The following is a 10,823-nucleotide window of genomic DNA, read 5'->3' on the forward strand; positions in this document are numbered from 1 at the left end:
GAAATATGACAGAAAAAGCTGTTAAAACTGTTGATTTATGTTCTTCATTCAATGGTTGTATTTAAAATCCCCCTGGCTCCTCTTTTGTACAATTTTATGTATTATCGACGATACTGTCTGTTTTTGTTTGTCTGTAAATTGAATATGTTCAATAAAGATTTTTTTTTGTTTGATAGCAAGAATTTAGTGTTAAAAAAATACAAATCGCTTCTCTCATGCTCGCCTTTTTCTCTGTGCCACTGTCCCCAGCAGGACAGAAATGCAACTACAAGTCCACCAACACAAGCTAACAAGCTATTATCATTATATATGATTATTATTATCGGCGCTGTCAAAGATTTATTCATTTAACAATTGACTCAACATAGACACATAGGTATCTGTTCAAAAGTGTTTAGTACTCTGTTTTTACCTGTTTTGATCTATTCACTCACCTGTAACTAATGCATACTTAGTGTTCCGATAGGTTTGGATGATCACGGTATGAATTTGACTGTAATAATCGTACCAGTTTATTTATTTGTTTTTATTGGGTTTGAAGGATGCTAAAGCAGTGGTAATATTCATATTACATACAATATTGGCAGGCATCTTGTAGTGAATTTAATTTACAGTCAACAAAGACATTGGCTGCCTTAAACAAATAGCATAACATGTACAATATATTTAAACCTAACAAGCGACAAGAACTTAACATCATTAAATGTTGTGTTTTTTATATAGTCTTTTATGTAACAAGAATAAACTACCTTGGTAAAGATTGTATATAATGTTATTATTAAGCAAAACCACTACTATTTGTGCAAAAATACATTATCCAACACTTAAAAAAAGCAAAGTCTTTGGGAACTACTTTAAGGTTCTTTAGCAGCTTTAAATGTGTGTTTGCTCACACTACAGACAGGATTGGATGCTATCATTCTAACTGCACAAAAAGCGCTTGAACAGCAACAAATATCAAGGAGTGTGTTGCCATTGTAAGTACAAAGGAGACGAAAGTGTTCACAACTGCTATGTGAAGATTTATAAAGACAAAAAAAAACCTGCTGTTAATTGATAAAGTTGATGTGCTGAATTGATCCCTTCAGGCACAGGTGTCAAACTGGTGGCCCGGGGGCCAGATCCGGCCCGCCACGCCATTTTATGTGGCCCGCGAGAGTGTGTGCATCGACTTTGTGTTTCTTGCTATAATATCAAAATTGCAAATTGGCTTCACTTTTAAAAAATATTGAGATATTGCAAGCATTGTTTTTGTTACCAACCCACCCTTTTAAAATAAAATGGATTCATATTGTAGGTGAACAAACAGTTTTTACTGGCTTCTGATTTCAAAAGTAATTGTCCATTAATTTGTGTATATGTAATAATATGAGGCATTCATATGGGTCTGCAGCCATAACGGCCCTCCGAGTGGAACCATAACTGCGATGTGGCCCGCGACGAAAATGAGTTTGACACCCCTGCCTTCAGGACATTTTCCTTCAAATCAAACATGGAAGAAAATGGCCATTATCGCAGTCCTCAAAGTATAATGGTGACTTCCTCGTGCTTGGCTGAGACGTCTCAGCTCAGATGACCTCTGAGGATAAACAGCAGGGGGATAAAAACAGAACCAGCAATGAATGAGGGAAATCGTTTCATCGGTCATTAAAACTCAAATGGACTCCATCCAGGGTCAAGGTTAATGGCTTGGTTTTAGCAGTTTAGGGATTTAGCGGTTAAGGTTTTGGATTATGGTAACAGTAAGAGGATTTGGGGTTAGGTTTAGAAGTTAGGTTTTGGTGAGGTTTAGGGCTAGCGAGTTGAGTTTTGTTTAGAGGTTATGGTTAAGGTTTAGTTTTAGGGTTAACGAGTTAGTTCCTTTGGTTGGAGTTAGGGTTAAGGGTTAGGTTCAGAAACATGGTTGGGCCTAGGGGGTTAGGTTTTGTGGTAAAGGACTGGGGTTAGGGTTAGGAGATTTGGTTTAGAAATAGTCGTAAGGGTTAGGCTTTGGGTTAGGGGTTAAGATTAAGGTTTAGGTTAGGTGGTTAGGGGTTTGGGTCAGGATTGGATTGAGGTGAGGTGTTATGGTTAGATGTTAGGGTCAATCTTGTGTGAAGTTCCTGAATGCGATAGTTTAGTAAAAGTACAAGTAATTTAAGAGAAAATCTGTGTGTTGGCTAATGAGCAATGTTTGCCCGACCATGACTGGTGTGCGCTGGCCTCGAGTTGGAACGAAAGACGGAGAAGGAGCGAGAGAGCGAGACTAATGGCGCTCCCATCAAGACTTCCTGGTTGCCTGTGTCTCATGTTCACGAACTCCGCCCTACGGGTATCCCGCCCACATTGTTACAGGCAAGACGATTCTTCCACTTTGTGCTCTGCGGTTCAGGCGTTACATCAACAAATGATTGCAAGTAAAAGTATACATTTTATTGCGGAAATGTAGTGGAGTAAAAGTGAAAGATGCCAGTTCTCTAACTAACGACGTAAAGTACACGTGAAGTCTACTTAAGTACAGTAATTTAATATGGATTTCGACTGTGTTACAGTATAGACAGGTTAGGGTTATGGTCAAGGGTTAGTTTTAGTGTTAGCAGGTTGTGGCAAATGGTTAGATGTTGGTTTAGGGCGTGAGACGTTAGGCTTTGGAATTATGGTTAGGGTCAGGGTTTTAGGGTTGGGTTTGAGTTTATGGTTGGATAAAAGGATGAGGGTTTAGAGTTTAGGATTGGGGTGAAGTGGTTTAGGGTTAGGAGGTTTGGTTTTGATTTCGAGTTAGGGGGCGTAAGGAGTTATGGTTAGGATTAAGTGTTAGTTTAAGAGTTAGAGTTTAGGGCCATGTATTGAAAGTTAGTTGATACAAATTTTGATTTGGCTGTTTATTTACACAATTTTAGCATTATTATAGCCTAAAAAAACAACAACATTTGAAAAAATATCACGGTAACAACTGTAATAGTGGAACACATTTGAGCTAAACCTAAATACACACCAACGAAGGCTATTCAATGCATTTTCGTCTTTGGCTTTTGTCACGTGGTCTCACCCGCTCTTTGCTGTGTCTGAATGTCTTCCAGACCTGTGAGAGTCCGGAGAGACCTGCGCTCCTTAAAGGCCACCACTGGCACGATGTCATCATCGGCGTCCTTGTCATCCACGACCGTCTGCGAGGGCCTGGAAACCACCGGCAGCTTGACGGCATCCTGCACAGGAGGCTCACTGTTCTCCTTCGGTAAGATGTTCACCGTTCCTGATTTCTGCGGATACAAGCAAAAAAAGCAAACGATGTGGTTTGAGACAAAGAGCTGCAATGTTTGTGTGGGTCACAAGTCTTACCGTGTCAGGAGAAACTGTTCTTCTGGTCCTCCGCATGATCTCCTCCAGTCGCTGCAGGGGCCAAAGGGCTTTGAGTGTCACGATTACATATGGAATAACATTCAACCTCTCCGTCAAGACAGAAGGCTTGTAGTATTGACAGTCGCCGCTCAGACAGTAGGGACATTGGGTAGGTGTCAAAGGTTGGCAGGTGAAGGTATTGAAGAGGTCGTGAGGGGTGAGACCTGACACGTGCATTTAGATCCATTTGTATTCTACCACAACGACAACTACTACTACGATAGTATTATGATGACGATGACAATAAAAATAACAGTTCTGTCTGTACTTGTGTGGGGTTTCTCCAGGTATTCGGGGTTGTGAGTTGATCTGTTAGCATAACCTGTGTTGTTATTAGTTATTAGTGATCCCGGCACAAGTAATTAGAGTCTATAGTGTTTCTATCAAACGTATTAGTGAAAGAACAAATAAAGATGATTCTGATTCTGATTCTGATATCACATGCATGTTAGTCAACTGTCAACTGGTGTACGGAGTTGCTAAGCCGGCACATCGAGGAAGCGAGCCCGTCCAGCAGGGGATCCAACCAGGGGGACGCCACCGACCAACCAGGAGCCAGGGAGGTCCAGAGCCCGACCAAAGCGCCAGTCCCAAAGGGAGGGGCGTGGGCACCGGACCACCACCCCCCAAGGCTTCACAATTTGGGATCTGCACCAAATTGTGCACCTTCATTGAGACTCACCTCCTGCATATCTTCATGTTTTCCATTATGATCCACACATTTATTCATTGACAAATCTAAATTCATTCAAATGTTATGCCGCCTTTATTCGTACCTGTACCAGAATGTTATCGATTCTTCACTCGAACTGAATCATTCTTTTCTTTTAAGTAAACATGTTAATTGACAAGGAAGGAGCAAAGAAAACATTACCTCCTTAGTGGTGGTATTCATGTTATGAACAAAAATATGATGAGGGAAGAAAACATCACCTTTTTCCTGACTTGTCGTTCCGCGTCTTCTTTCTGTGAGAGCAGCTCACGCTCCCTCTGCAACTGGTCCGCTTTCTCCCGCTCTCTGGCTTGTTCCTCCTCCCTCTGCATTATCATGTGGGCGTAAGTCACACACAGTATGTGCAACCTTTAAGTTACAAGTAAGTGCCATGTTAATGTGGGAAAAAAATAACAAATAAATCAATCAAGTCGAGTCAGGAATGTCAAGTCGAATCTTTCATAAACCTTCTGCATTGCCCACTTACTCTGACTCGAGTCGAGTCGTGACACGAGTCCCCCACCTCTGCAGCTTGGGACTATTTTGGAAGGGTCACCGCAGATATAATAGACGAGAGACTGCCCTCAAGCAAGACATTTAAAACTCACAAATTCAGGTTTCGTTGAAAAAAAATCAAAAGTCTCTACTTGAAACCATCCAAAATACACCAAGATTCTGTTTTTAAAAAGCATGGATGGAGTGTCTTGGCTTGATCACAAATACCAAAAAAAAAAAAAAAAAAACGACCGGACGGACCGATCTGACTGATGGGTCACCAGTCATGAAAGTGGCTCAAAAGGCACAAAACTCGGGGGGGGGAAAAGGCCAACAAAACTCAGTTTCTGGCAATTTGCATGTAGCTGTAAATCCAGCGTTTTCCATGCAAACTGAGGTTTAGGGTTAGCGATAGTTTTAGAGTTTTGGGATGTGGGACTAGGGTTAAACTTCTGATTTAGGGTTAGGGGGTAAAGTTAAAGTTAAGGTTAGACCCCTAATTGGGGTTAGGGGGTATGGTTCAAGTTAGCGTTTTAGGGTTAAACCCTAGATGTAGAGTGAGGGGTGAGTGTTAAAGTTAGAGTTAGACCCCTATTTTGGATTAAAGCCTTGATTTTTAGGGATAGGATTAGACTCCCAGTAAGATTATTGATGTAACCCTGGATTAGGGATAGTCCGTGAGTGTTAGGGGGAGGGGATCTTCAGGGATGTCGGCCATTTTTACGCCTCCCACCTGCTTGTACAGAAGAGCCGCTTCCCGCATAGCCTGAGCTCTCTCCTCCTCTGCCCGCCTATGCTCTTCTTCCTCGCATCTTTGTTTTTCAGCAATCAGACACCCGGCCTCAGCCTGCTGCCGGGCTCGCTCCTCAGCCCTGCGGCACTCCAGCTCCTCGCGACTCCGCCTGGACATCGAGGACAGGGGAGATGAATTGTATGGTTCTGGCTAGCAGTTACATTTCAGCTCTTACCTTTCAGGTTCGGCCGCCTCCAAGCGCTCCTGCTCCTCCAGCTCCCTGAGCAACCGGGCCTCTCGCCTCCTCTCCGTCAGCAGGCGAGAGGCCTCTTCTGGGTCGGTGGTACCACTCGAGGGCCTCAGCAGGGCTTCGGCTGGAGGGGGAAGCATCCTGGATGAACCATCTCATTGCATCTCATTTAAGGTCAGAGAGAATTTTAACTCTTAACCCCTAACCTTTAATCTTAGGTCCAACCCTAAATCAAATTTCCTTACTCTAAAATCGCTTCTAACCTTACCTTTAACCCTAAACTTGGGGGTCTAAAGCTAACGTTAATCTTAAACAGTAATTCAAACACTTAGTCAAAGGTCTAATCCAAACCTTAGCCTTACACCAGGCTGATATCAACAAAACTAATCAGGGTAAGGCTTTGGGTTTTAACCCTAAATCAGGGGATGAATTCCAACTTCAGCCTTCACCCCTAACCTTAAATGTGGGGTCCAACCCTAAATCAGGGGCCGAACATATTACCCTAACCATAGCCCCGAACCCTGGAAAATGGAAATTGATGGCTATATTTTCTCAGAGAGACCTAATGAAGGAAAACAATCTGTTTCATCATCGCATCTCATTCAAAATCCAAGTCTTGTCCCAACTCACTGCCATCACCCGCAGTTCTGCTTTCAATTTCCATCTCGGAGCTCAGAGCCTTAGAGGAATCCTCCATCTTGTCTTCGGCGGAGGCCCTGGCAGGCCTGGAGTTGCCGGGTGACAGAGCTGAGTTGCCAATGGGAACGTCTTCCTCTGGAACCGACTCGAGGTCCAGTTGAAGAGGGATGGAGTGCCGCCGGCTCGATCTCTTGTGAGCCCTTTCAAAGGAGATGAAAAGGTGTCTCACTGTGTCGTCGTGTTACATAATTTGTGGTCACCTACCGTTCTGGAGATGGCAATGATTCTTTTCTGCTCGTTTTAGTGGCAGCATTCTTGTTTAGAGGCGAGCGAGCCTGTGGACCCATGTTTGGAGTCTTCTTCTTAGCGTTGTGTGGTGTGGTTGCTTTGGGCTAAACCAAAAACAGTAATAAAATATAAATATTAAACGAAGGATGGGACAATATATTGCTGCTATCCAATATCCCATGACTTGACACTAATCATCAATCAATGTTGCTTTCATGTTCATGGTTTAAGGTCTGAACAGTCCTTGTTCCTTTTCAGATTTCTAACAGGCCTGATTTTTATCCAAACCTCGGCCGAAAACGGGTAAAGCAAGAACACTAGATGGGTTCCTCGATTTGTGACAGTGTCGTCATACTACATTTCGAGGTTAAGAATTCGTGCACTGAGCTAGTTTGCACAGTGGCGTAAGAATACATGGTCACACCACACAGGAAGAAATACTCTTTTTCCTTTGATTGATTCCAATTTTTTGGCCTTTAAGTGTTTTTCATGCAATTATTCCTTGTAATTATGACTTCAATTCTGTCTTGGTATAGGTTAGTGATAAACTACAATGCGCACCAACTTGTGTACGAGTTATGTCACCACCGGAGGAACTGAACTACGTTGGAGACATACTGTATAACCCAAATGAGAGGGCTGGTCAGCTCATTTTAAGGACGAGGGATCTATCTATCTATTGATCTATTGATCAATCTATCTATCCTGTCCACATGTTAACTTGTCTTTGTCAAATCTTTTAGTTCAAATCAAAGTGTCACCTGTACACCACTGGAGCTTCTGCTTTGGCTGTGGCTGGGACTCAGGTATGTTGGCGGGCTCTGGGGCCTCATGTTCTGGGTTCTCTGCATCTGGGATTTCTGGTTCTGGAGTCTCTGGACCTGGGGTTTCTGGTCCTGTGGCCTCTGCTTCTGGAGTCTGTGGATCTGGGGTTTCTGGATCTGGGGCCGCTGAATCTGGGGTCTTTGGTTCTGGAGTCTGTCAATCTGGGGGTTTTGATCTTTGGCTTTCTGCGTTTGGGGCCTCTGGATCTGGGGTCTGGGGTCGTGGAGCTTCTGCGGTGTACTGCTCGGGCTGCTACTGGTCGTGGAGTAAAATGAAACTGCACGGCGACAAATATGAACAACTGAGTCGGCATTCATTGCCATTACGGTAGGGAATGTTAGAAGGAAGAAGAGTGGACAGAATGGGCATGTGTATGAGAAGAATGGGAGAAGAAAAGCATTAGTCATCAAAGAGCGCAGAAGAAGTAGTTTTTTTCAGCAAGCCATTCCCATGATTCATTGCATCCAGTTGGGGTCAGTACCTTCTTCTCCTGACTGACCAGCGGCACTCTTGCTCCGGGCCAGATAAGCGCTTGTGGGGGTTAGCAGGCGACACACCAGGTTCTTCTCCCATGTGCTGAGTGCTATGTGACGTGGAGCTAACGCATGGATGGAGCAGCGTGGAGTTTAAGATTAGATGTGCCAGGAAATATTAAGACACACGAGAATGGAAAGTTTAAAAACACAATAACACACACACTATGTTGGACACCCATGTTACCGTTTTTTGCGGTCTTCCTGCCTCTCACATTTTGGCTGAAGTTCTGTTGGCCTCTTTGGCTCTTCTCCTGGGTCCGGCGCACAGCAGATTCATTTCGCTCCTTATTATTTGGAAAAAGATGGTCACTTATGTATAGTATGTACGTATCGTATGTATTTATGTTAGCCTGATTATTGAAGCACAGGTGTTCCTTATACTGCTCTAAAGAAAAGTAACGGTCTGTCCACTCGCTACAACCAGCTTCTACACGCTGACCTTAAATTTAGTCTGAAACCATGGATCTACCCTTAACCTTAACCCTAGAATCGTGTGTTTAATCCTACATTTGACCCATAACCCTGAATATGTGTTTCAACCCTAAATCGGGGGTCTCAACCTAACCTGAAAATCAGGGATCTAATACTTACTTGAACCCTAATCCTTTCCCAAAATCTAGGGTCTCATCCTAAATCACTAAGTGTAAACCTAGCACTTAACCAGCGCTCGATAAACAAGCCTAACCAGGGGTCTATAACCCTAAAATCAGGGGTTTAACCTTAAATCAGGGGTCTTACTCTAACATCAGTCCTGACCCCCGATCCTATTGCTCGTCTACCCCTTTGGATTTAAGGATGACTTTTCTGATAAAAATTGGGAAAAAGAGAATGGCAAGCTGCAAGGTTTGCAACTCAAAGAGATACAATTTCGACACTCTGTCAAAATAAAACCAAAAGGACAGCCAAGCTACGTTAACTTCACAGTTTAGCTCACAGCTAGCTGGTCAAACATGAATTAATATAATATACTGTATGTGACTCCCCCCCCAACCTGCCATCTGTATTCCCTGACCCCTCCTTCACAGCTCATTCCAAACTGCCAAAACGTTTTGAAGGACTCGCTTTCTCCTCCTTGAGGTGCTGCTGTCGCTTCTCCTCTACGGCGGCGCGCCTCCTGTCTTCCTTGAGCTTTTGCTCCTGTAGCTTCTTCCGCCGCTCCTGTAGCAGCTGCTCATAGCGAAGCTTGGCCCGCTGCTCCCGCTCATACCTGGTGTGCACCTGCGAGGCTTGATTTGGGGACCACAAATATAGAAATGGGCTCACTGACTTTCTCGCCGTAGTGAACACAAGGAGTTATTCAAAGTATTTAGCCACGCACCGAGTAACCTCTGTTGCTCCTCTCTTCTTTCCCGGGCAGCTTTAAGCCTCTCGCCCACATTTGTTCCACTGGCCGCTACAATCACAGACACAATGACGGCAATACATCACTGTTGCTTTAGGACAGGGTTTTACCTATTTCATGTTTGGGTTTGTAGGGGTCCAATCCCTCCCCTAAAATCAGACGTCTGACCCGAAATCAGAGGACAAATACTAACCCTAAATCAATGGTCTAATATGAACCCTAAATCAGGGAACTAATCTTAAACCAGGGGAATAATCCTAACCCTAATTCTGTGGTCTAAGGCTAACCCTAAACCAGAGGACTCACACTAATCAGTGGTCTAGCACCAACTCGGAGGACTAGCACTTACCCTAAATCACTGGCCTCACTCTAACCCTAAATCAGGGGTCTACCGGTGTATCAGTTGACTAATCCTAACCCTAAAGTAGGGTGCTAATAATCCTAACCCTACAGTAAATCAGTGGCCTAACTGTAACCCTAATCAGGGGATTATCCCTGAACCAGGGAACGAATCCTAACCCTAAATCCAATGCTAAATCATGCAGCTGACACTTCAAGCAGGGTCATACATGGATGTACAAAAAAAGCCTCAGGCCACCACTTAGATCGGATGCTACCATAGCCGTACGAACCGCAATTGTTGTCGACTGTTTCTTCCCGAGTGCAAAATGACAACAACGACCTCGTCGATCTCCAGCAAGCACGCGCGCTTGGACTCACCTTCGCGTGTCGTCCTCCTCGCCGGACCCTGCCGCGCAGGGGCGACGCTCTTCTGCGCGAGCATGCTGACTATGGAGCCTCGCATACCGACGCTGACTCTAACTCCATACTCTTCCTGCTCCTCTTCCTCCTCCTCCTCCTCCTCCTTTCAATTTCTATTTGAAGAAGCCTGGGGGTCCGCCGCCGCTCCCCTGCATCAGCTGCTCAGCCATCAGCGGGCCAAACAGAGCTGCTCTTCTTCCACTTCTGAGTTATAATACTGTACTAGGTCTATAAAAAGGCTTTCCTCCTCCCTGGTGTGCTGTTCCGCTTTACTTTCACTCAGCGAGGACAAGGCAAGGCGGGTGGGGGGAAAAAAAGGCCGTGTCACTTTAATAACTGATAAGGGTGGAAAGTAGCCACAGGGATGCAGTGTTTCCCTCATCTACTTCGTCATGGGCGTTACCATGACAACGGGGATTCAATGACGTCGGCCCTTCAGCTGATGAGGCAAAAGGATATGTTGTTGTTTTTTACCCATGATTCTTGGAGGGTGTATTTAAACAGAATCTGAACAGATCCAGTATGAGGTCTGTTTATCTTCTAACGTGTACATTTAACAATGTTGATGATATTTGAATATTTCAATTAAAGTGTCCATCCACCCATTTTCTATGACACCTATTCTGCTCAGGGTCATGGGGAGCTGGAGATTTGCCCAGTTGACATTGGGCGAGAGGCGGGCCACACCCTGGGGTGGTCGCCAGTCAATCGCAGGCCACATGTAGACAAGCAGCCGTTGAAATTCACACCTATGGACAATTTAGCGCCTAATGAAGTGGCAATGTTTTTCCACACAGATTTGAGAAAATCCATCGCAGGTCGAGTTCCCCCCAGGTCAGCTCCACCTGCCCTGGATGGCGGTT

General features: G+C 44.5%; 1 protein-coding gene across 3 annotated transcripts; it reads right to left on the reverse strand.

The window, feature by feature from the left end:
* Positions 1 to 539: 539 nt before the first annotated feature.
* On the reverse strand, positions 540 to 10,252 carry LOC133412736 (ensconsin-like). Of its 3 annotated transcripts, none has more exons than XM_061696331.1 (14): positions 9,919 to 10,252; positions 9,175 to 9,249; positions 8,919 to 9,082; positions 8,041 to 8,140; positions 7,802 to 7,918; positions 7,257 to 7,597; positions 6,472 to 6,599; positions 6,199 to 6,407; positions 5,554 to 5,692; positions 5,319 to 5,487; positions 4,312 to 4,416; positions 3,319 to 3,369; positions 3,029 to 3,239; positions 540 to 1,579 (listed from the first exon to the last, which is right to left on the reverse strand). In XM_061696331.1, the coding sequence occupies exons 1-14, from the start codon at positions 10,001 to 10,003 to the stop codon at positions 1,569 to 1,571; spliced, it is 1,905 nt and encodes a 634-aa protein (XP_061552315.1). In that variant the 5' UTR covers positions 10,004 to 10,252; the 3' UTR covers positions 540 to 1,568. The 3 variants fall into 3 exon arrangements, with proteins under 3 accessions (XP_061552315.1, XP_061552314.1, XP_061552316.1); XM_061696330.1 differs by having other exon boundaries at positions 7,257 to 7,621; XM_061696332.1 differs by lacking the exon at positions 7,802 to 7,918.
* Between the last annotated feature and the right edge of the window lie 571 nt (positions 10,253 to 10,823).

This window comes from Phycodurus eques, chromosome 14 (assembly GCF_024500275.1).
Source record: "Phycodurus eques isolate BA_2022a chromosome 14, UOR_Pequ_1.1, whole genome shotgun sequence".
NCBI classification, from domain to species: Eukaryota; Metazoa; Chordata; class Actinopteri; order Syngnathiformes; family Syngnathidae; genus Phycodurus; species Phycodurus eques.

What these genes read in the sequence shown, in the direction of transcription:
- LOC133412736 (XM_061696330.1), bottom strand. Translation starts at nt 10,003, where the DNA reads ATGCGAGGCTCCATAGTCAGCATGCTCGCGCAGAAGAGCGTCGCCCCT. An exon ending in AGCACCTCAAGGAGGAGAAA is followed by an intron (nt 8,141 to 8,918) that starts GCGAGTCCTTCA and finishes CCAAATAATAAG; the next exon opens with GAGCGAAATGAATCTGCTGT. An exon ending in GAACAGTTTCTCCTGACACG is followed by an intron (nt 3,240 to 3,318) that starts GTAAGACTTGTG and finishes TTGTATCCGCAG; the next exon opens with AAATCAGGAACGGTGAACAT.